The sequence below is a fragment of the Meles meles genome, chromosome 21 (genome assembly GCF_922984935.1).
Source record: "Meles meles chromosome 21, mMelMel3.1 paternal haplotype, whole genome shotgun sequence".
Taxonomy (NCBI): Eukaryota; Metazoa; Chordata; class Mammalia; order Carnivora; family Mustelidae; genus Meles; species Meles meles.
In genome coordinates, this window is record NC_060086.1 from 11,491,423 (window position 1) to 11,517,946 (window position 26,524).

Below are 26,524 nucleotides of genomic sequence, written 5' to 3' on the forward strand. Positions count from 1 at the left end.
CGCAGCCAGCCCGGCTCGCCCAGCGGCGTCAGGCCGCGTCTCCTCAGTTCCTCGCGGGCGGTGGCTGCGGCCGCGGCGGCGCTACAAGTTTTGACATTTTGGCGGCGGAAGAGCGCGCCGGCATTTCGGAGCCGACGGCTGTGGCAGCCGCCGACCCTCGAGGGCCCTTCAGCCGCGCCTCGGCGCTCCCGCAGCCCAGAGTCGGGCGGCCACGAGGCCCGGCCGCGTCTTCCCGGGTTCGCCGGCCGGGCGGCTGCAGCCATGTCGCGGGGGCCGGAGGAAGTGAACCGGCTCACGGAGAGCACCTACCGGGTGAGCGAGCCCAGCACGGCCCGGGACCTCGGGGGTTTGAGGGCGGGAGGCCCGGGGGCGGGGCGCGGCCGGGGGTGCGGGGCGGCCCGAGACCCGTGGAGGACGGGGGTCGGAGTTCGGGGCCGCGGGAAGCGGGGAGGCCGCGGCGCGGCTCGCGGTCGTCGCCGGGGGAGGGTCAGGCGAGGAGCGGACTTTACGCGGGAACACCCTCCCCGCCCCCTCCCGGCGCTCGGGCCGCCCTGCGACCTACACGTTTCAGGGCCCAACGTGTCCGGAGGGCGTCGGAGAAGGGGGGGAGGGGTCTGTCCTCTCCCTGGGGGCCGCGTCCTCCCCCGGCTGCCCTCGGAGTCGGAGACGCGCCGGCTTGGCCGCGGCGCCCGAGGAGCAGCGCCTCGTTCCTGCGGGCGGGGATGGGGCGAGCGCCGTGCGGGGCTCCGGCCGCGCCAGGGGCGCCTCTGGGGGGCGCCGCGGGCTCCCGGCGTCCGCTCCCGCCCTCCCGGACCCTGGCGCGCGCGCGGCTCCCCGAGCCCCTCGGCCTGGACACACCGACTGCTCCGCGAGGTTGCGATAAAATGGACCTAACCTACCGGAGAGCGTTGACGGTCACTCTCTTGAGGCGGTTCTCCAGTAACAGACACAGATTTAGGATTAGTGGCCAGTTTAGGAAGTTTAAGTACTTGTAAATGAATTCCAGTTGAAATAAGATACGTGCTTAATCATCGGCTATTAATAGACGACAAAACAACTTTTGTTTTAATTCGGCTTGAGCTCATTGAACACAAGCTCTCCAGATTCATTTGTAGCCGTTCTTAAGGCCAACAGTTTGGTCACCTTTATAGATTATTTTTTTAACTCTAAAATTGGGTTTCTAGATGCGCAAAGTCTGAGTGAATACCTGAAATCAGAGGGGTTCATTGACTGTTGTAGGATAAGAATAAAGGAGAGCATGAAAATATATTCATAATCATAAAAAAATTTGAACCTTCGGGCTCAAAACAATTGATTCCCTTCATCTGGATACACACATAGGTAACGCGAATTACGCTTTTTGGCTAGATACGGTAGACACAGTTGACACGGCATTTTTGGTCTCAGTAAGTAACTGTGTTGTCTTAATAGAGAGCAATTTTTAGAAATCCCGGAAATTGTTGATTGTTAAAGTTTTACATTTGTATTGAGCTTGTTAATATTTCCATAATCCTGAAGATAGTGCGGCAGGCAGTGTGAGGTGTTGACAGTGTGTAAATAAGACACTCTTGGATTTGGGGAATTGGAGCTACTCTGATGACTGTCAGGGAAAAAAACCGTATCCAAGCGAGGAATGCAGATCATTGTCGATTTCAGGCAGTGTTAAGTATCTAGTGGGGCAGAAAAACATGTGAACACCTAAGTTGCCTCCAAGGAGACAGGCACATATATCTTTCCCATCTGGGATGATAGATCAGTTTGAGACAAGCAATCAGTTGCTCTGAAGTAACTCTTTTTCTCCCACTTCTTCGTTTTACTTTTAGCAGTGACTCAGTGGAGGGGCTGTCCTCGGGTGAATTACAGTGCAGCGAGTGCCAACTCGGAAGAACTGGGGCAGGATGCAAAAGTGTAGATTTCACAGTTTGGGTTATACGTATTTATAGACATTAGGCAGTGTACATCATTTTCTTACTTTGCAAAGTTAAAGTGAACGTCAGAAACTAGTTACTGACTACTTTCCATTCCCAGGTGTCTTAAAACATATTAAAAGCTCGCAAGTGTTGATTGTGACTTTAATCACCCTTTTTTCTTTAATGTTTTGGGATTGTGTTTTTTATGTTGAATGGTGGTAAAAGAATTTACAGCTGCAGACAGCAAGTTTATATATAGTCTATGAAGTGAATACTGCTGGCTCATGCTTTGGCGATGATGGAAATGCATAGTGAAATTTTACATTCACAAGTCTGATTGAAAGCCTGAAAACCTTCACCACCTCCTCATTGAGTTCTTCCCTACCCCACCCTCTGACAACCAAAACTGAAAACAATTTAAACTTAATATGATAAAAAAAAAAAACTCACAGTGTGATGACTCTAGTTATTTTATTTAATTTGTTTATTCATTTTATTTTGAAAGAGGGAGGGAGGAGAGGGAGAGAGAAAATCTTAAGCAGGCTCCACACCCAGCAATGAGCCGGGATGAGGGGCTCCATCTCATGACCCTGAGATCATGACCTAAGCATAAATCAAGAGTTGGATGCTTAAATGACTGAATCTAGTGTTTTGTTTTAAAGAGATTTCCTTTATGTTATCTAATAACCTACAGTGTTTTACTAATGGAAACATAACCTAACCAAATGCATTGACAATAGCACCTGGAATTGAGATTTAATGACTTGCTAGTATGGATTTTAGATTTTTTTTTTTTTTAAATACTCAAATTTCTCCAACTTTGAAATAAAAGAATAAATTCTCTGGAAGAAGCGAGGGATTATAAACTAGTGTAATTCTCTGTAATGCAGTATCAAATATCTTTCAGTATTTATTTACACATTTGCTCAGTTCTCTAAAATGTGTCCTTAGACAAATGATTAGTGGAGACCCATGCTGAATCCCAGGAGGATGTGTGTTTTGTGGCTTCACAAACAAATGGTATGATAATAACCCCCAAAAAGTCAAGTAATGTTACTGTTGCTAATTAGAGTTCAGCCAAAGATCCCTCCCCGTCTCTATATAATATGCCCATAATTTGCCCTTAATGCTTGCTTGTGATTTTGCATGGTTTTCTGATGAGTACATGCTTTAGTGGTACGAGGAAGAGGTAAAGTTTAAAAAAAAAAAAAAAAAAAAAAACCTTAAGTAAGAGTAACCACACCTTCCTAGAAGTTAGAGCTGATAAAGTCTTAGAAGTTGAGGAGGAATGGGTATGATGTCATCCATCCTGTATCTACCTTACCCTTGCTAAATAAGCAGCAGTGAAGGGGGAAAAAGTCACTTAAAAAGGTGGGCGGAAGGAACAGGTAAGTCTTTGTTTAAATGTCACCTGCTCAAACAACTCTTTAAAATTGTTTAAAATTGCCATCCATCTCCCAATCGCACTGACTTTACCTTTCCCACACAGTGCTTAGTATCTAAAGATATTCTGTATAACAGACTCATTTATCTCTCATCCCTCTCCAACTAGAATTCGAGCACCCAAAGGAGAGGAGCCTGGCTTTGTTACATTCTGAACGGTTACTGACAGGTAGTAGGTGTGTGAGTTTGTTGATTATATGAACATTTATTTATTTAGTGAATACCTGTGCTAGGCTCCCCCACGTCCCTTGACACTTTCCATAGAGCATTTGTTTCAATCTAAGTATACATCATCCCTCAAGGTGGATGTGGATTTTGTTTACTGTTGAGAAACCCACACCCAAAAGTCTAGAGGGAGCAGCGTCCACGTGCCATTTTCCCTGCCAGCCTCCATTCATCTCCTTTTTGTATAGTAGTTTAGTTTCTAGCGGTCAAAACATGCATGAATCAAATGCCTTTTCGTATTTGGTGATCTAAGATATCACCAGAATTTTCTGCCATTTTGTTCATCACTTTGTTTTGAACAAAAATTTGTTTAATAAAAAAATGAGGTACTTTTGTTCTTTTATCGAGTCAAGCCTCTCGTCATGTGTACTAGGTTTTGTTTGTTTGTTTTTATTTTCTGAACTTGGGTTTAATTGGGGATATGGAAGTAAAAGTCCCTGCCTAGATGGCTTCCAGTGCAGATTATGGTATACAGGTCTAGCTGTGAAGGTTTCATTTGCTTCGTGTGTTTATTGCTGTAGCTATATACACTCTTTGATATCTTCATCTGTTCCCATATAATACTACTTTCTTCAGGTATGCTCAAGATAAAATGGGATTTGCAGAAGCCCAGACAGCTTGCTCTTGGCTCCATGATGACTATAAAAAGGGACAGTAAGAATCAGGTGCCAGATAGCAACAGAAAGAGTTGCCAGGTATCAAATATTAAACTGAACAGCCCAGTATTGTAGCCTTTTGTCTGGTAAAATGAAAATACAAAGAGAAACAATGGTTGTATTTTTCTGTCATAACATTTTTTTTCCTGATTGGAAGGAGATTTTAGAACTGTGATACCATTATTGCTATATAGACAGAGCAGTGTCCTTTATTATGAAGCTTGGGAAGCTGGGACCACTTGGCCAGGTGACACCATTCACAAGTTTCAGGTTGCTTTTGAGTTTACATTTGTGACATTATTCCAGTATTGGGCATTAATTCTTGCCTGGCACTTCAGTTTTAATGAGCCACAGGCAGACCTGTAGGGGAAACCTAACGTGCATGGAATTTCAACAAATTGAACTTTTGTTTTTATCAGCATTCCACATAGTTAGTTATTCTGCACTTCAAAAGTAAAAATTATTATAAAAGCTACACAAACATTAATTGAACTTACCTGTTGACATTTGCAAATGTATTTCTTAAACTTTTTATTGGACTATAATAAATATATTGAAAGGTGTGCTTTGGTGTATATAGCTCACAAAATCATCAAACTGAACATGTGTGTATAATGAACACATATATCAAAATGTAGACTATGACCAGCCTCCCTGAAGTCCCTTTTGTGCCCCCTTCCAGTCACGTGTTACCTCCAAGATAACTACTGTCCTTAACTTCTAATCACTGATTAGTTTGGCCCATTTCATCTCCCATCTTTCACCCAGTGTGTTTGTAAGATACGCCCCTGTCAGAGTAATTGTAATTCCTTTTTACTACTGTGTAGTAAGTAGTGCACTATGCAATTACATCATGATTTATCTATTCTCTTGAGGGACTTTTGGATTGTTTTCAGACTACTCGAGGATACTGTGATTAGTGCTGCTATGATCATTCTAGTGCATGTCTGATGGGCATAGGCCCTCATTTCTCTTGGGTATAGACATGGGAGTGGAATTGCTGGGTTATAAAGTATTTGGGTAAATACTTTTACTCAAATACTTTTGAGTAAATACTTTTCTGCTTTGGTAGAAACTGTCCAGCAATTTTCTAAAGTGGTTGTACCAGAGTTCAGGAGCTTGTTTTTGCCAACAGTTGATATTCTCTTTCTTTTTAATTTTGGCCACCCTGGTGGGTGTATGCAAATAAAATTTTAAAATTCAAAACAAAACTGTTTTCCCCAGGTTTGCAGGTTCAATGTCTGCAACCACAGCAGAAGCCCAACTCCCTAGGGGATACTTCCTGTCAGAAAATAGAGCCTAGGACCTAGGGAACGTGGGTCTGAGAGAGGCCATACAGCTGTGGTACTCAGTAGAGTAAAACATAAATTTAAGTTTAATAGACTCTAAAACTGTCATAGTTGCACACATCAAAAGGTTTTATTGCATAAGAGGTTTTGAGGGCATAGATGAGCCATGTTTTAACAAACTGGAATACTGGGGGAGGGGGTGCAGAGTTATGGTTAATTGAATTTTCTTGTTCCTTTGAGTATTAAAGTACCTTTCCTTTTCTTTTTGCGTGACTTTTCTGGAAGATGTACCTGCTTTATGTTATAAGCACAATTGACTAATTTTTAAAAAAGAATTTCAGTGAGTTACAATTAAGAGGTTTCAAGACTACTACTTTGTGAAGGAAACAGCAGTTTTAATTTGGGTCTTTTCCCCCACTTAGATTTTACATGCTTGAGAACAGATCCCCCAAATCCTACTTCTTAGCATTTACCACTTTCATATTTTATTCTTTATGTGTGTGTATTGGTTTTAATCTCAGAGGATTTTTAAAGCTGTATTTTTCTGATACTAGAAGATTTCCAAAATTTCTGTGACTATTCACAGGGAAAGGAAAAGTCCCCTGAATCTCACAACCCAGAGAGAATACTGTTAATTAAACTCTTACTGTCACACTTCCCGACAGTTTTTAGTCCCTCTCTGTGTCAGTCAGTATCCTGCGCTTCATCAGCTTGCTGACTTCGCAGTACTCTGTTCTCTATCAGCAGTTTATTGATCCGGTCCCGGTTTACTGGACAGAAGATCGTTGCCGGCACTTTGCTATTAAAGCACTGGAGCAAACATCATTGTAGGTAAAGCTTTCACAGATCCGGGATGTTTTCCTTAAGCTCAATGCCCAGAAGGGAGTTGTGGGTCAAAGGGTAGGTGCAATGTAAAGCATATTTGCTACACATTGCAAAATGCCCTCTGGAAAACATGCCCGAAGTCATGCTTCATCTGATTTTGTGAGAATGCACCTTTCCTGAACCCCAACTAAGTAGGTCTTTTAAAGCCACTTCCTTTTGTGTAACCTATATAGTTTTTTTTGTTTTGTTTTGTTTGTAAAACACGTATAGCTATACTGTTTAGTAGCTTATGCACATTGACTGGGACAGTACCTGAGATTTCATGTCCTCTGCCGTTGGGTATAACTTCCCCCATAAACTTTGTACTTAGAGATGTGTGCAGAGTAATTACACCCCTGTGGCTCTTCAAGCCTGTGCACTTTTGTTCTTACTTTCCTCAGCCTTGATTTTAAACTCCTATTTCTGTTTTCCAGGCCTTGAGTCTGTCTTTTCAGTGGATTATTATCTTAGGGACTGTGTTCTGGTTTTAACAGCTGCCTCAGGTCCTTGTGGTTACAGGGGAGACTTGTGTAAATGAGATAAAAAGTTGCTGGTTCCTCTCTTATTCAAAAATTAACGAAAAATATTACTGGAAGGCATTCCCAATCCAGGGAGCAAAACAAATGAGCCCAGAGATCCAACTGATGGCTCACAGCCTTCTGGAGCTACCTGTGCTGGCAGTAAAGACGGCCTCAGGTTTGTTGCTTAAACTTTTTATTTGGTGCTTTGGAGTTTGAAAAGTCCCTAAACAATAGCAATTTCTTCACTAATGTACCAAAGTATAGCAGTGGTTAAACTATAGGGCAGGGGAGGGAGACTTTTGCTTATCACTTTTACTCTACCTTCTAGAGTATTTACACTCTCTTTGTGTGAATGGATTACTTTTATAATTTTAAGGTTTAAAAGGGCAGAAATTGATATATGAATTTTAATGGCTAAAAAGCTTCAAAAACTAAGCTAAAAATGTGCCATTTTCTACCTCTGTTTTGCAAACTAACATTTCAGAGATAAGCCAAATTTATTTATTTATTTTTAAGATTTTATTTTTTTATTTGACAGAGAGGGAGATCACAAGTAGGCAAAGAGGCAGGCAGAGGGGGGTTGGGGGAAACAGGCTCCCTGCTGAGCAGAGAGCCCGATGCTGGGCTTGATCCCAGCACTCCGATAACAGGACCTGAGCCGAAGGCAGAGGCTTAACTCACTGAGCCACCCAGGCACCCCTCAAAGGTAAGCCTAATTTAAAGTCTCGCTGTTTTTCTCTTAATTACTACTTATGGGAATGCATTTTTTAACATTTACTAACCCGAGACTATGAATGCAACAGAAAAGAATGCAACAAAACTGAGAAACCGGGGCACCTGGGTGGCTCGGTGGGTTAAAGCCTCTGCCTTCGGCTCAGGTCATGATCCCGGGGTCCTGGGATCGAGCCCCACGTCTGGCTCTCTGCTCCTCGGAGAGCCTGCTTCCTCCTCTCTCTGTCTGCCTCCCTGCCTACCTATGATCTCTCTCTCTCTCTGTCAAATAAATAAATAAAATCTTAAAAAACAAAACAAAACCTGAGAAACCCAAATTCCAGCCCTTAAACAGTTATAGCTTAAGAGTCTTGTTCTGATGTTGCAAGAAGCTGATCCCTTTAGGTGCAGCTGTATTCTTGAAAGGTATGAAGGCGTTAATAAAATGATAAGAAAAGGTACAGAAGTGGTAATAATAACCTCTCAGAAATAAGGCTAAAAGTTCAGATGATTAGAACACATTGTGTAGAATAATAAATAATGGAGAGGTTTGGAATTGGGGGTCAGAACAGATCTCAGATGAAGCATTTTTGTATGTACTTAATGTCATTTTCCTCCATTTGACCTTGTGCTTCAATTTTCTCGTCTATAAATAAGGACTATAGTAGTACCTATGGCTGGTTATTGTGAAGATTGAACGTTGTAATACATGAAAGCTCTTAGAACAGTGTGTTAACAGTAGTAGCGTGTGTTTACCGGAGTGTAGCCACTAGGAGAGCATTGATTTTCATCTATTTTGTTTACTGCTTATCCCCAGTGTCTAGTAGAGTGACTGACATAGAGGCAGAGTTGAGTAAATATTTGATAAAAGAATAGCATTGAAATCATCGGCACGACTTTTTCTGTCAATGAGCTATACCCTTCTTGAGGGTTTTTTTGGTTGTTTTGGGTTTTTTTTAATCCCTCACTGTGCACAGAAAAATTTCTTGAATAAATACTGAAGATCTATGGTTAGTAGTCAGAAAATTTTCTTGAATAAATACTGAAGATCTATGGTTATCACACAGTTGTAGCTAAAATCCTCACCTTGGTGGCCAGGGGGACTGAGCTAGCACTGGTAATAATGGCTATGATGTTTTGAGCATCTGTTATGGATGTGTCAAGCTTACTATCCACATTCATTCTCCAGCTGTTTTTTTTATGCACCACAGTTGTGCCAAGCACTGTGGTTACCACTAGGAACCACACTGGAGAAGGGGAGAAACAAACAAACAAATAAAAAACCAGCCTATGTTTTTCTAGAGTTTATAGCTTATGACAGGACAAAAATGCCAAGGTTTTAGTCTGTCCAGCCTTTCCCCTCTACCTTGGCTTGCCTGTATCAATTATGTTTCCTTACTCCTCTCCTCACCCTCTTTCCCAGAGGGGTCCTGCCTTTACCAATTCAGTTCTTTGAACTTTGTTTTGTCTCACTGTTGGAAGAAAGGAAAAAAATAAATGTATGTGCAGGTTAAGTTCAAGAAGTTTTAAGGCAAGTTGTAAGAAGTCTTTCGAAAATCGGTAAGAGAATTAGATGAGAAACAAAACCAAAAAAAATTAGAAGTTTTGATTCTCCTTACTGGTATCTGAGGACTACATGTAATGAACTTGAAGTATTTTTAAATTATTTTAGGTTTCTGAATAATATTTCTCAGATTGCAAGGGCTGCAGTGTTTTTGTTTTTGTTGTTTTGTTTGGCTTTATTTTTTAAGATTTATTTATTTAGAGAGAGCTAGAGTGAGGGCAGGGGCAGAGGGAAGGAATCCCAAGCAGGCTCCACACTGAGCCTGGAGCTTGACGCAGGCTGGATCCCACAACCCTGAGATCATGACCTGAGCAAAAATCAAGAGTTGGATGCTGGATGTTTAACTGCCTGCGGCACCCCGGTGCCCCAGGGTTGCAGTTTTAATGCAAAACAAAATGACCCATCTCACAGGGTCTGGGTGAGGGAAGTTCAACTAGAATTACTCAAGATAGGTATAAGAATAGCATTTGGAAAGAACTGGTGAATTACAAAAAGAATGTCACTTGTATTTGAAATCAGCGGTTTACTTTGATCTAGTAAAAGTTCCTGTTACCTGTTAAGTACTTTAAGGGCTTTCTAAACAAATGCGACCCAGCGCATGAGACATTCTTTCCTGTAAATTCATTGCTTGCTTTTTATTCCAAGACACACCTTTTAAAAACAATAAGTAGGCAGGTAAGAACACTCGACCAAATAGTCTAGTGTGCTCTAATAGCCTTCAAAGTATTTATCTGTTGACAGCTGATTGGAGCCCAGCAACTTATCTGCTGTTTCCTTCATAGATACCATGTATCTGTGAGAAAGTTATATATTTCTTTTTTTTTTTTTTTAAGAAGGTTTTATTTATCTGTTTGACAGAGGAGAGACAGCGAGAGAAGGAACACAAGCAGGGGGAGTAGGAGAAGGAGAAGCAGGCTTCCCGCAGAGCAGGGAGCTGGACGAGCAGGGAACCTGATGCAGGGCTCCATCCTAGGACCCCAGGATCATGACTTGAGCTGAAGGCAGATGCTCAACAACAGAGCCAACCAGGTGCCCCCAAATTATATATTTCTAAGTGATATTCAAGTAATATTAGGGATGTTTGCATTTCTTATTCCACCATGTCAGTCTGGATTGCCTTGGTACTTTTTTTATACCTGTCTCCCTATTAGACCATGCATTTTCAAGGACTGGAATGCTTTCCTCATTCATCTTTTTGTTCTGTATGTCGAACATGAGACTGGGTTCACTATTTACTGTAGGTATGTAATGAAGATTGAACACATACATATATAGTTGTTTGAAAAGCCCAAACATGAGAAGGACTTTACAGAGTTAGTGGAATGAAACCTAAGCACACATTATCTTGTGCTTGCCACAATACCCTTCCTGCCCCCACCGCTCATCGGGAAAAATACTGGAAGAGGCCTATTTGCAGATTCTGATTGAGACTTATGTAATAGTACTCTTGGTACTGTAGCTGTTAGGGAGGATTGTGTTTCCATTCTTCCAAATGGGAACATGCATCTCTGCGAGCCAAGCAAAAATGGATATGGATTTCATCATAGTTGGAATTTCAAAAGTGATTTTTACTTCATTCTCCTAGGCACTTCTCCCTCTGAAGTACAAGGTCCAAAAGTTTCTTCAGATCTGGGGCAGGGTCCCCAAATCCCTTGTTCAGTTGAGGCCAATGTGGGCCAAACATGGTTACAATGTCTGATAGCTTGCTAATTGCCAAGGCTTGGAAAGCCTGCTTTCAGCCCCAAAAGCGTTCTTTGCACTGCCAAGAAATATATAACTCTGTGGAGTTTTATATACATATCACCTGTTGGACCTTGGACCCAGTATAATTGTCTGCACTTAAACTAGAAGGAAAAGTGGTTTCAAATAATTCTACAGACAAATGTAAAACTTTTGGCTATTATTTAAAATAGAATGAGACCTTGTAGTGTTGAGCACGATTCAGGCCATTACTTTTTCTTCAAGTTACTTTATCAAGGATGGTCATGAACTCAGATTGCCTGTAACATAGTTCTCCCTCCACAATTAAAACAAAGCAATTGAGTGCCTAGATTCTTATACTAGTTTACTGGGTGGGATAGCTCTGGGACTTAATATTCTTGAGAGACTTGATAATTTCATGCAAAAGTCTTGAATAGTTATAAGAGCACATGTCTTACTTTATCCCGCCAGTGTGGGATCTTTTTGTTTTGCTTAACTTTGCTTTTTCTTCAGAAAAATTCTTGCTGCCTTAGTGAGTAGGGAATAGAGAAAGTGGAGTTTGTCAAAGAAATCTGAAATAAAAGGCCATGGAGATGTTATTGCTTCCAGTAGTGTATCCTAAGAGGTAGCAATACATAGTTTTCTGGATGATCATACTGGTTCTCATCTCTCTGTTGGTTCTTAAGGAGCTCATGATCTAACAGGTTTTTTCAGAACACTTGGAGAATATTCTTTCAGAAGCTAAGCCCAAAGAGCTAGCCCTGTGCTTTGCTCGGCACTAGCCCAGTGCTCAGGTCATGTCTCAAGGGATGGAGCCATGTAACTCTGAGAGTATCATGGCTTCATTTCTGGCATGCCCTTTGCACTCTGAAGGACCACTTTTGCAGAACTAATTTCTTATAAACCAAAGCTTGGATACGGAGGAAGGGGAGAAAGAAAAGGAAGAATGCAGGCAAAACAACTTAGGTCATAGAAACTTTGATGGTGAATTTTCTCTGTGGGCTAAAGATTTCCTATGAAACTACCCTTATAGAAGAACCCAGAAATGACTCTTTTTTTCTTTTGCCTGGAGAAACATTTGCCAAACTCCTTCCCCAGTCATAGCTGGAAAGGCAGCTGCTAATCCAGCAAAGAGATTATTCTCAAAATAGCTGGGTTATCTTTTTATACTAATGGATTTAATTGAGTATCACTCTAGGAGGGCAAGTTGCTGCTAACAGCTACATGGGAAAATGCTTGCAGACCAGTAGCACTTTTCTGGATGGTGCTGGACCCATGTTCTCAAACATAGTGCATGTCCTGCATCTCAATACACCTGGCTCTCCATGGGCAGGCTAGTTAGAAACAACCAAGGAATGAACAAGGACACATAGCTTTGCAGCATTCCATAGCATTAAGGGTTTAAAGCCTGAGCCCTTAGCAGCCTAGAATATTAGGAAGAGTCAAGGGCTTTTGTTATTGCTGTTTTTTTCCTTTAAAAAAAAAAAACAACAACAAAGCACATCTTAATTGAGGTGTAATTCATTAAAAAAAATTCACTCCTTTTAAATGTACAATTCAGTGATTTGTTTCAGTAAATTTACAGAATTGTGTAACCACCACAATCCAACTTTATAACATTTTCATCATGCCAGAAAGGTCCTTTGTGACCATTGCTGTCCTCCCTCATTCTCATTCTGAGCCCCAGGCAACCTCTGATACATTTTGGTCTCTTCAGTTTGTCTTACTAGGTATTTCATATAAATTGAATCATATAATATGTGGTCTTTTATGACTTCTTTCACTTCGTATGATCATGTTGTGTGTATTGGTACTTTATTCCTTCTTATGGGTGAATAATCATTGATGGATGCACCATGTTCATCCCTTCACCAGTTGGTGGACATTTGAGGTGTTTCTAAGAAGGTGCTTTTTTTTTTTTTTCCAGATTTTATTTTTTTTTTATTTTGGGAGGTGGGAAGGAGCAGAGAGAGAGGGACGAGCAGACTTTGCATTGAGCACCACACCTGACATGGGGCCTGATCCCAGGACCCTGAGATTATGACCTGAGCCACAACCAAGAGCCAGTTGCTTAACTGACCGATCCACCCAGGTGCCCCTAACAATGTACTTTTTTTTTTTTTAAGACTTTATTTATTTATTGGAGAGAGAGAGACAGAGATGATGAGAGAGGACAGGAGCAGGAAGGAGAAGGAGAAACAGGCTACCTGTTTCTGAGCAGGGAACCTGATGTGGGACTCGATCCCAGGACTCCAGGATCATGACCTAAGCCAAAGGCAGTTGCTAACCAACTGAGCCACCCACATGCCCAACACGGTACTTTTTAAAGGGCCACATTGCTGTGTGATACTTAAAAAGTAATTTAAAAATCAACTTGGAGAGTGGGACACCTGGGTGGCTCAGTCTGTCCTGGGATCAAGTCCTGCATTGGGCTCCTTGCTCAGCGGGGAGCCTGCTTCTCTGTCTCTGCCTGCCACTCTGCCTCCTTGTGCTCTCTCTCTCTGACAAATATCTTTAAAAAAAATCAACTTGGACAAACATAGGATTAGGAAGGCAAAATTCACAAAGAAAACCCTGACATTTTCAGATTTTGTAAGTTTATTATGACTTAGTAGTTACAGGGCAGAGCCTTACAGCTTTTGTGACCCTCTGTTGGAGCTGTTACTTTGAGGTAATGAAATTGCAAGCGGTGTTATCACCTCATGCCTGGTTTTCCTAGCTAATTGGCCCACTGGGTCACTGTCTGTTGAGTGTGTCCAGAGGAGCTGAGGGCACATGGTGCAGCCGATACATCTGTGAGCACATGTATCTCTTGTAGAACAACGACAGCAGTAATCAAGAACTGCTGCTGCAGCTGCTGCTGAGTACATTTTGGGCTTTAAATGATCCAGGCACTGTCCTTGATGCTACAGGTTGTCCTTGACCTTGTATGCGGTTCCTACTGAGGATGTAACAAACAAATGTGCTGTATCCTGTGAGGTAGTGAACAGCCTTCTGAAGCGAGAGAAGCACGGAGCAGAGGTAGAGAGAAGGGAAGGCGGAGCAAAGTGTCTCAGAGGTGTGGCGCTGAGGATTGGTGGATGGGTGTCCAGGAAGAGTCTTCAGGCTGAAGGAGAGCAAGTACAAAATCCCTGTGGTGGGAAATGGGTATGGCCTGTTCCGAGAATAGCCCAGAGGCCATCGTGCCTCAGAGCACAGTGACTGGAGGCAGGGGACAGAGTGGCCAGTGTCCAAACCTGTTTAATTATGGGAAATATCCAGGCTTTGTGCCCTACCCTGCTGTTAAGGATAATGCTCTCGGGGCGCCTGCGTGGCTCAGTAGGTGAAGCGGCTGCCTTCGGCTCAGGTCATGATCCCAGGTTCCTGAGATCAAGCCCCACATTGGGCTCCCAGCTCACTGGAGGGCCTGCTTCTCCCTCTCTCTCTGCCTGCTGCTCTGCCTTCTTGTGCGCGCGCGCTCTCTCTCTCACTCTCTCTCTGTCGATCATGACCTGTGCCAAAGGCAAATGCTTGACCAACTGAACCACCCAGGTGCCCCTGTTTGAAAAATCTGTCACATACCCTGTACTTCAGCAGTTCTTTGTCTAGATATTTTCTTCATACCTGTGTGTACAAGGAGACGTGTACAGTCCCTTGCCACATAGTTGTAACTTGTAAGCCATCTAAATGCCACTCAGAGGAAATCAACAAATTGGTTTACTTGATTGTGAAGGCTGAGAAGTCTGAAATCTGTAGGGCAGGCTGGCAGGCTGGAAGCTTATACTGCAGTCCCAGGCAGAATGTCATCTTCCTCAGGGAAACCTTAGTTTTATTCTAAAGGCTTTTCGGCTGATTAAATGAAGCCTAACCAGATTATTGAGGGTAATGCTTAAACTGGTTGTAGATGTTAACCACATCTATAGAATTCCTTCACAGCAACACCTACATTAGTATCTAATTGACTGACTGGGTACTGTACCCCTGTCATGCAGACCCCTAAGGCTAGCCATCACAATGGGATACCATACAGAAGTTAAATAGTATAGACTTGTCAACATTTAACAAGGTGGACAGGTCTCAGGAACATAACACTGAATTAAAAAAAAAAAGAGTAAAATATATTATGATATCATTTATTAAAATGCACAAAGGAAAATTGTGTATCATTCATGACTAAATACTTGTACATATAAAAGTGTAAAATAGAAAATGAACAGCATTTTTTTTAAAAAATATTTTATTTATTTGATAGAGAGGCAGGCAGAGAGAGGGGGTGGGGGGGGCAGGCTCTCTGCTGAGCAGAGAGCCTGATGTGGGGCTCCATCCCAGGACCCTGGGATCATGACCTGAACCGAAGGCAGAGGCTTTAACCTACTGAGCCATCCAGGCGCCCCAATGAACAGCATTCTTAATTGATGGCTCCCTAGGGAGACTTGACTGGGGGTGGTTAAAGCATCCTGTGGTTTGGTAATACTGTTCTGGAAGTGTTCTAATTCCTTGATGCTGAAGGAAATCAATATGGTAGTGTTAACCATTATTCCTAGGAGGAATCCTTTTTATTTTATTTATTTTTTTAAGAGAAAGAGAAGAAGGTGGTCAGATATTCGTTTGCTTGGGTAGAATTGGTCAATATTGTGCTGCCGCACAATATTGTGCTGACTCATAAAAAGTCAGGAGTACTATTACAAGAAGTCGTCTAAAAAGAAAATATCGTAGAGACTCCCATAATTTCTCACACTAGAATCTCTGTCATACAGGTATTTTCAGTTCACTTTATTGAACAATCTAGTTCGAGGAATTGTATTGAGTCCTGAGGGATGAGTGCAAAGGTTAGCAGGAAGGCCACCCCGGCATGACCCGTGGGACCTGATTCAGCAAGTGTTTAAATTTAGCATCTCAAAGCTTTGGTGTCTCATCCATAAAATGAAGATAATAATAACCATGTTGTTAGGATCTAATGAGACAGCCCATGTAAAATCCTAGGCACAGAGCCTGAAAAATAGTAGCACTCCATAAACGTCAAATGTATCCCACAGGGGAAAAAAAGAATAAATTGTTCTCAAATGAGTAAAAGAAATAATAACATCTTCAATTTCCTTTGTACCCCACACTTTTCTAGAGGTTTTTGTATTCATGGTTTCTCTCATCCTGATGTCACACTTCAAGGTAGAATAGCCCGTATCATTTACTTTCATGTTACAGACAGGAAGTGAGGTATCTGGAGACATCTGTGGAAATGGGAATGTTCATCCATTTGAAGAGTTGACTCATATTTTAAACTTTTGTCTTGGAATATTAATTATTACAGTTGATTCAGTGTGCGCTGATTGTCAAGTGCTTGGAAGAGCACATCAGTGTTCCATAAATACTTATTATCTCGTTGAATCTTTATACCCCTCATGAGATCCAAATGATCATTATTTACATTTTATAGAGGAAGAGATTGAGGCTTAGCAAGGTAGTGATGTGATTAGCTCAGGGTTTTTTTTTTTTTCCTTTTATTCTCCAAAGTTTTTTTTCATCCCATGTTCCCCTGGCCCATTACTACTGGGATGGCAGGTTACAAATGATAGATAATGCAAATTGATAAATACTGCAAGCTGATAGCTAGTAGCATAGATAGATAATACAGATTGAAGGAGAACCCAAACACTCCACATTTGGCTGATAAGCATTTTTTGTGTTTTATGAATTTGAAGCTTGAGTACTTCTGCTGTAACTTAATACTTCAAATAAAACATCTCTGTTGCCTTGTTTTCCTTTACTTGGCTTATGCTCCCCATTCAAGATGGGTATGAAAAATAGGACTCTTCTGACCATCTGCTAGCCCATAAGCAGCTGCTTTATTTCCAAATTTACTCACTAATGTTTTCCCTAAAGGCAGGGGGTATAATCAAATACTGATGATGTTAGTCCAGGAACAGCAGCTTCCAACAACACAAAGAAGTCTTGAAGAAGTAAGATTTTCTGCAAATGATGTCTATCTAGAAGTATTCTCAAACAGTTAATCCTTATTAACAGATAATCTTGTCACATGAAATTTAGAATGCGTCCTGATTAGTTTAAGCATTTGATACTGCTGGATTAATTTCTATGAGATTGTATAGAATAAAATAATATGGGAAATTTCAAGGATAAATGTTACCTGAAGCGCATTAAAACTCCATCTTAGAGATTCTTAAATCACTTTTAAAAGCTTATTCCAGTGTAAATATTACCACATTTTTCAAATGAGAAAAATAAAACACTGAAGTAGCAAATAATTTGTTCTTGGTCATGTAGAGAATTGGAAAAAGGAATCTAAAGAAACCAGTTCTCAGAAATTTAAAGTCAGCTCAGTTTAACTATCTGGCTAGTTATAATTATTAATTTATGCTTCATAGTCAGTAGTTCCCTACTGGTAAAGATAATAATTTTTCAAAAATGAAAGAAAAATATGAATGGTGAGGAAGTTAAAGCTGTCATGAGATCGCATATATGTTTAAAATTATAATGTGTTGATCTACAGGAAGCAGAGGAAAAAAGCATGAGATAAATGGACCAACTAGAAATCTGGTGGAAAGTGCCTTCTAGGTTCTGAATGGTCTGTTCCTCAACATTTTATTTGGAACAGCTAATCGTTAGTTCTCCAGTCCCGCTGATTGTACCTAGAACCAGCTCTTCTGCATAGGAGACTCAGCACAAGTAGAACAGTGATGTCGCCAGGTGTTTTAGTTTAGACTACCCATGTTGCTCTCTGGGAATGAAGCCCATGCTGGTTGAAACTGGTTTGGCAAATTCCCCTCCTTGCCAGGCAGTAACAGGTAAAATACATACAAAGCTTTTGCTTTGATTATAACAAAATAGTGTTTCTTGGACCATTAGTACCTTTTATAATTTATTTTGTTTTTGTACTTTGTATCTTAAACCTTTTATTCTTAGTGCCAAATCTACATTAAAATGGATTTGTTCATTATTACTGGTGATTTTCTTAAAATCCTAGGCTATAAAAAAAATTGGATTCTTAATAAGCCTTAACAGAGCATATGACCTTTGACCCAACAGCTGCCCCCTTTTAAAAAAAAAGGGGGGGACCCATTCAATTCACAAAGATAGCCACTGCTACTTATAAAACTTTACAGATCGTGGAATTCAAAGGCAGACTGCTTTTTTGTTCTTGGATTTAAAAATACATGTACTTGAGCTAAAATAACTAGATTAGTGGCCAAGAGCCAGGGTAGAGATGGATTTTCCACTGTTCAAAGGGGCCAGAGTTTCCAGGGGAAAAAATTTCTGTAGCTAAAACTAAATAAATAATAAGGAATTGAAGTATATATTGAACTTTCAAGCTTAAAAACTTGTATTTTTCTCTGAAGCTTATTGTAGTTCCATGTTTTAGTAGTTAACTTTTTTTCCCCTCCAGTATCCCACATCATTGGGATAGTGGTTTATGCTTGGTGTTAACTTTGGAAGTTCTCATTAATTCATTGTTTTTCATATTTTAAGATAGGACTTGCATGTAAGCATTTCAAGAATTATATCAAGAAACCAAGTTATATTTTCCCCTTATTTGGATATGCTGAACTAAGAATAATCTTAACACAGATCTAGGGTTCTTTTTATGACTGCTTATATGCTAGTAAGGGGGTTAGCTCTGTATCTGTTTCCTTATATTCTTACCCACTTATCCACTGAGACTCAGCATCATTAGTATAAGAATTTAAAAATTTTAAGTTTTATCTTTTAATTAAAACTTCCGTTCTCAACGTTCAGACTTGGTCTCGTAAGATTAGTATAAGAATTTTTTAAGAGATATTTGAAAAGTAGTTTTCTCTTTTTATTAAAAAGTAATTATTTTCTAATGAAGTTATTAGATTTTAAAAATTACTGAAACTCATACATTGCTGATGGGAATGTAAAATGGCACAAGCACCCAGGGAAATAGTTCGGCAGTTTCTTGGGAAGTTGAACATACAGCTACCATGTGACACAACAGTTGAACTCCTAGATATTTATCCTGGAGATAGAAACACTTCTGTTCACAGAAAAGCCCGTATGTGATTATCCTTGTCGGGTTTATTTGCAACTGCAAAAGACTGTAAACAACTGAAATATTCAGTGGGCAAATGTATAAATTGTGATACATTCATGCTATGGAGTACTACCAGCCAAAAAAGGGGATAAACTATTGATAACTCCCAGCAACTTGGATGGCTCTTATGGGCATTGTGCTGAGTGAAAAAAGCCAATCTCAAAGGTCGCATTCTGTATGATTCCATTTATATAACGTTCTCACAATGACAAAATTACAGTGATTGAGATCAGTGGTTACCAGGACTGTTAAGGAGGGTGTGGCTATAGAGGGGTAACATGAGGGAGGTCATTGTGTTAATGGAATATTTCTATAACTGTGATGATGCTTAAATCTGTATATGTGGTAAGATTTCATGGGAACAATGCACTCCCTCCCCCAAATGAGTGATACAAAAACCAGTAAGTACAATAAAGTCTGTAGTTTAGCTAGTAATAGTAAGTGTTGTACTATTGTCAATATTCTGATTTTGATACTGTACTATGTTATATAAGTTACATTTAGAGGAAGCCTACCTGAGAATTCTGTGCAGTTTTTACAACTTCTTGTGAATGTTAAATGATTTCAAAATAAGCTTGAAAACAAAAGAGGGAATTGAGAAAAGATAATGGACATAGCAGCTTTAGCCACAGGTCCCTGTGATCAGGTACTGAGCCTTACCGTCTTACAGAGAGACTGGTAGAGGAGTCATTCTTGGCTTTGGGGCTTTTGGCTGTTGGTCATGAATGGGGCTCAGACAAGGGGCTCTAAAAACACGGGATGAATGGACTGCCAGTTGAGCAAAGCAGATTGACCATTTTTTCCCCTTTTTCTTCTAAGAATACATTGAATTGACAGCAACGGATCTTGAAAAGGAGATGGGGGTTACCATAAACCCATGGTGTTCAGGCTTGAAGAAGACTTGAAGAAGACTTAGCAGTTGATAAAAGACCTAAGAAGATTTGGGGTGATAGAAAATGGACAGAGGAGTAGTAGCTGCCTTAAGAAAACCTAAAGAATCTGCAGGGGGAGAACTGAGGAAGGCTGAGCCATTCACCCAGAGGCTGAGGAGCAGTCCCACTGAAGGTGGGGATGGAGGGACACCCAGGGCTAGAGTAGGAGTTACACAGTTTGGTTAAACTGCTAGTTTTCCTTTCCTACCCCAACCACCAGTACTACCAGCAGCTCCCTCTGCCTGGCAGACTGGAGATTGAAATTTAGGATACGTTGAATCAGAGGAGTTCTGCATATGGAAACACCAGCAGGAGGAAATAAACCCTGGAGTTGGAGTAGAGAGGAGGGGAGTTCAGTAAAAATCAGCCCAGTAATCTGTGGAATTCCCAATCCACTCCCCTTCGTGATGGGGAAAGCTGATCCGGTGATTGCCTCTTCCCCTGCCCTTAACAGAAAATGAGAAACTTCTCTGAAGAGACAGTGAACCCTGGTTACTGTCACAGGGCCAGTTTCTCTATAGCTGACTTGTCCAGTCACTCCAAATGAACCTGCCAGTCAACAACCACCCTTTGTTTACACCCACACTCACAAGCTTCAAGCCACCATTCTAGGGCTTTACTCTTAAATACGAACTGGCGATCAGGTATCACCAGATGTTTGAAAGCCTCCAACATAAAAGACAGATGGATACCAAACAGTGAAAAGAAATAATCAGGAGATAATATGGGAAACTTTCAGTTTATTCAAATTAGAGACAATATTCACAAAACAAGAACAGGATGCTTTTAAAAAGGAATAACCAGGGGTGCCTGGTTGACTTGGTTGGTTAAGCATCCGACTCTGGGTTTCAGCTCAGGTCATGATCTCATGGGTGGTGGGACTGAGCCCTGCACTGGGCTCCACACTCAGTGGGAGAGTCTGCTTGAAGTTTCTTTCCTTCTGACCCTCCCCCTGCTTTCATGCTCACTCACTCGTGCTCTCTCTCTCAAATAAATCCTGAAGAGAAATGGGGGTGGGGTACGTGAGGATAACTAAAAACTCTGAAAGAGCCCTAGTGGGGACTCTGCTCGAGATTCTGTCTCTCCTCCCTCTGCCCCTCCCTGTTCTTGCACGTACTCCCTGCCTCCCTCCCTCCCTCTCTCCAGAATAAATAAATCTTAAAAAAATAAAATAATATAATAGTTGGAATGTGAAGTTACCTGTCAGAAATGGGGAAATAAAAGTGGAAAATTAGAGAAAAAAGGTGAAATGATTAGAGAAAAAATCAGGATATGTAAAATATTCATTAGAATTCCAGAAATTAGCGAGAGAGAAGAAACAAAATAGGAACATATTTCAGACCTAAAGGATGTAATTTTTTTTTATATGGAAGGGGTGAATCAAGTGCCCAATAAAATAAATGAAAAAAGTCCCACATCGAGACAGGCCATTATGTAGTACACAGGGCTTCCAAAAATAAGAATCCCCCTACAAAGCCCTATACAAAGGAAGAAGAAATGATGGCTGACTTCTCAATAGCAAAACCGGATGTTAAAAATAGTGGGGCAATATCTTTAAAATTCTAAAAGAGAATCACATGAGTTCTGTAATACTCTACCCAGCAAAATATCAATCAAATGTCAAGGTAAAGGTAATTTCAGACACACGGGGACTCAAATTTATCTCTCTTATGCATCATTTCTTAGGTTGCTCTTGGAGAATGATCTCCAGCAGAGGAATAAATGAAGAAAGAGGAAGGTGTGGAGTCCAGCTAATGAGAGCTCTAACAGGGGATCAGAAAGGGACATGTAAGGGTAACAGCGTGGCAAGGATAGTCAGGCAGACTGAGCAAGAGGACAGAGAGTCCTTGGATGAAGTTCTGGGGGAAAATGGAATGGAAGCTTAGTTGACAACTTTGTGCCTTGAGAAATACTGATAGACTTCTGCTAGATGTGATAGAGCATGTGGAAAAACTTAAGGTGGATTCATGGAAAAGTAAGCTAGGAGGAGGGGGATAAAATGATTGTTAATCCCAGGAAAAACAAAGACTGTACCAAGAAAGGAAACCTAATCCTTAGTACATTCCTTTCATTGTATGACCGATATTTACAAAGTCGTAATAACCCTGACTATCGACTTACCAGGAAATTGCTGTTTAATTATGTAGGAAGGATTGAAGTAGGGGAAGAGGGGTGGTGTGGAGAGCTGAGCCCTCATCTATGGTAGTAGAAAACCAGTGGTTATCATCCAAAATTTGAAAAATCAAGAATGTTATCCCAAACTTCGGAAATAAATACAAGAATAGCGGGTTAGTTGAAAGTGCTCTTGGGAGTAAGTTCAGGTTTGAGGGAAGGTTGTGCCTGGGGTTGTTTTTCATGATAAGCCTTTATCACTGTTTGATATAATAAGTTATTATGTTCTCTCTCTACTGATTTATAAAGGAGAACCTTTTTATCCGGCAGAGCATGTATATCAAGTATCTGCCTCTTTGAATGTTGGCTATTTTTCATTCTTTTTATTGCTTGGTCCTCTACGAACAGGGTTCACATTTTGAGGGGGTGGGTAAGGAGACTTGAGTGGTCTGCCTGGAGTGACTAATACTGTGAAGCTCTTTATTCGTGGGTGTAATTTATTTGTAGATACATTCATTCGCCGTGTGTTCTGAGTCAAGAAGTCAGAGCCCATAAGAATGACCTATGGTGTCTACTTTGATTTAGGATATTTTAAGTTGAGAACAACTGTCTAAATAATTGCCTGTCTCAATACTTACCATAGTATTTGTCTCTGTGTTTATGACTTTCTAGTGCTACAGGAATGACACTTTTAGAAATGAAAACCGTAACATTTTCACAGCTATGACATCATGAAATCCAGGATAGGGAAACCGTGCCTTCCCATCTACTGTGTGCATAGGACCTACCATTTGGTGGTTACTACATGAGTCCTTAATGAATGAACAAGATCTCTTAGAAATTTCTGTTCAATTGATAACCAAGACATTGCTCATATAATTAAGTTCCAATCATGTGCCCCTGTTTTTAACACCAGCCTGACAACCATTAACCTACTTAAAACCCAAAGGAAGCATCGGCTTCTGGACCCATAGTCCCTGTGGGCTATGCTTTGTAGGTATGCATGTCTGCTGCTTGCTCCATTTACAGTAGGTTCTAGGCAGCCCTTGGGCAATGGAAAACTTCCAGGATTACACATGCCTTACTGGCGCAAGAACCCTGTTCCACCTGTAAGGAAATACATGCTCTTTCTTATTTTGGAATAAACGTTCATGGCTTTGTAGACTGTACTGTCAAGCATACATAGGTATCCCAGGCTATGTAGTGACAAAATCTAAAGATTATTTGATCCGCTGTTTGCTTACTTTTATTAATTTGTTTGTTTTGTTTGTCAGAATGTTATGGAACAGTTCAATCCTGGGCTACGAAATTTAATAAACCTAGGAAAAAATTATGAAAAAGCTGTTAATGGTAAGTCTTTTTTTTGAATTTATAAATATAGTGCACATATAAAAACCGTTCAGTCGATATTTTACTTAATTATTTTGAAGTGCTTAATAGTGAATTTTTAAAATATCTTTAAGTTGGTAGAAATTATTTAATTCTATGGAAGTTTGCAATGATAGGTTATTAGTGTATTTGAAATGAATAAATGGAAGACTTTTAGTGTATTTGAAATTGCAAAATTTAATAAATAATAAGTAAATACATTTAATAAATTAATGATTTAATAAATTAAATTATATTTAATTTAATAAATAATAAATAAGTGTATTTGAAATGAATAAATGGAAGACCATGGAACAGTCTTTTGACTGTTGTGATACATTTAATGATCAAATCATGGTTATTGACGTGACTCAGTATTTTATATCATTACCATCAATATGTTTTTTTTTTAAGATTTTATTTGATTATTTGACAGAGAGAGAGATCACAAGTAGGCAGAGAGGCAGGCAGAGAGAGAGGGGAAGCAGGCTCCCTGCTGAGCAGAGATCCAGATGTGGGGCTCGATCCCAGGACCCTGAGATCATGACCTGAGCCGAAGGAGAAGCTTAACCAACTGTGCCACCCATCAATATGTTTTCCATTTTGCAAAACAAATTCTTTGTGAACTAATAACATATGAAATGTGTACTTAAAATATTTATTAGTATTTTGTAGCAGAGGAGTTGTTCTCTTTATAAAGAATTTCTTGCCTTTGGGTGTATAACTTTTGATAGTGATATCAGCGCATTCTTATCCTGAATGGAAAAACATCTAAATTAAAGGTTGAACTTAGATTCTCATTTCAGAATGAGTGCTTCCTGTAAAATGAATTCAAGCGTTTGCTCTTGTCTCTCTTTGTGAACCAGACTTGTTTGTTAGTTTCAGGAGGTTTCATTTGAGAAAGCTGACCTGCATCTAGACATGCATTTCCCTGCTAGAAGGTGAATGTTATCAATGATCACCTTAAAAACTTGAGATGCTAATAATCACCACATTCTAACATGATCAAAACAATTCTCCTTATGTAACAAGCGTCACCCCCAAAATATTCAGACCCAGTTTCACCCTCTACCCTGTTTCACTAAGACCACCAAGTAACGTGAGTAAATTTAGTTTCTAACAGTTTTAGATTTGAAGACTTCAGATCAGGTTTTGTGTCTTTCATGTATAGCTTGTTTCTCCTGTTCACCATGGCCCACTTTTGGCTGCTCCCTCTTGAGATTTTGAGAATAAACCCCTGACCTTACACACCCTGAGCACAAGCGTGCCCCGGAAAAAGGGGGTATGGTAGCTAGACTTCGGATGACAGGTGTCCAGTTGTCATAGTCATAGAAAAGTTAAGTGCTTATTTACTATCTTCTGCATCTCTGTGCTGTTTCCCAGACATTTCCAGCGCTCAGAAATCCTCCCTCAGCCCCCAAGCAGTATCAGTGATTTCTGTAGGTAACCTCTCACCCCTTCAAAGAGCAGGATGGAGACTTGTTTTAGAATTCTTGCACGGCTGACTCTCCCGTGATGACTGCTTAGTCACAAGGCCACAAAGTCATTGCCTTAGATGCCTGTGTGAAGGAAATCACCATGACCTGCAGTGTTTTGGGTTTTTTTTTTTTTTCTTTCTAGCACTTGATACCTCTCTGAGGCAGTTTTATAAGGTGACTCAAGGACCTTCCAGCAGCTTAGTCTCTTGCTAACAAGGCTTTTCCCCAAAGGGACTATTCTGCACTTTTAAAGTATTTCCAGTTTTTTTGTTTTGTTTTGTTTTGTTTTGTTTTTTACTGAAGCCATTGAGAAATCAAGATGAATTTGTAGAGTCCTTGGTAAGAATTTGTAGCATAGTTTAGGATGCCAGATGTGCAGAGCACTTAGACAACACGCAGAGCTAACAAAGAGCATGGAATAAGCCGTGTCACAGGAATTTGAGTATGAAGGTTGGTGGGAAACAGAGCAGGCAGTGGGCCTTGTAGGAGCTGTGCTGGCTGACAAATGTTAGGTTTCAGGCCGAAAAGTCCTCATCCAAGCCTAGATCTGAGGTCCACACTGGCATGGGTGGGAAGCTGTTGGGAAATAGTAAAATACAAGTGGAGTAGGGTCAGGTTCTTAATGCATTTGAATGCAGCGTCAGTTACCTGTTGTCAAGTTATCAAGGGTCCCTAACTTGATGGCCGAAGACAACAATAGTTTATTATTTCTCAAGGTCCTGCAAAGGCAGTGCAGTTCTCTAGCCCACAGGGGTTCAATCCTACAGTTGTAGTCAGCCAGGGATGCTGGGCTCCTTCCCTCTCTCTTGGGGGCATAGCAGACTGTTGCAAGAACGCAAACACCTGAGGGAGTTATGCTTCCTGGCATCCCATTGGCAAGTCAGATGACCAAGCCACCCATTGACATATAGGCAACTACAAAGGTTGGGAATTCTGGGAGGTGTGGTTTATTGAAGGCCATTACTGTACAAATCTATCATGAACTCTGTGGCGTATGGGCTTACACTATGGGCAGTGGAGGCTATTACAAGTTTTGATCAGAATTGTAACCTACTGAAATCATATCTTAAGAAAAAATTATCTGGCAGAAGTATATAGATTAGTTTGGTGAATTAGTTGTCAGCCACTAAAATAGAACTAATATGCGTTGTTTCCTTAAGACAATAAATGATAGAAACTCTCTTAATGTATTCACAAAGTGGGGATGGCAAAATTATGAGAATACTGTTTGATTCTTTATTAAGTTCCGGATAAATTATATAGTTTTTAAAGTTAACTCCACTTTATGGTAAAAGCAAGAATATTTTGCCATTCTGAGGTTAGTTTTAAACGTAAGTCATCAGTTAATGAAAAATGTCAACATAATGTGTGAAGGCAAACCAAAAATTTTGTTTATATATTGTGTAAACCTTCATGCTGTTCTCCCACTGAACTGCTTTTCAGCTTTATCAGTATCTTAAAATTTAAAATCTTCACATTAAAATATTGCACATATTAGCTTGACAGTTTATTGGCTGCCAACCTTGTTTTTAGGTGGAGTCTTCTTTTTTCAGTTCTAGCTGTTCTAGCTGACTTCAAAGAGTCAAAAAGCACTCTAACTTAGAACTGAGGAGGTGACCTTTGCTGGAGTTTCATGCACTCCCTCTGATTTGCCACTGACCTTGGGCACGTCCCAGCATATCTCCACTCTCCTTCCTGAA

General features: G+C 40.6%; 1 protein-coding gene across 1 annotated transcript in view; it reads left to right on the plus strand.

The window, feature by feature from the left end:
• BAIAP2L1 (BAR/IMD domain containing adaptor protein 2 like 1) overlaps nucleotides 1–26,524 on the plus strand; it is a 91,959-nt gene continuing 65,435 nt past the window's right edge. Inside the window, exons 1-2 of the mRNA XM_045992983.1 lie at nucleotides 1–312; nucleotides 23,253–23,328. Of these exons, the coding sequence (XP_045848939.1) occupies nucleotides 262–312; nucleotides 23,253–23,328 (127 nt within the window). The 5' untranslated portion in view covers nucleotides 1–261. The remainder of the gene's footprint in view (nucleotides 313–23,252; nucleotides 23,329–26,524) is intronic.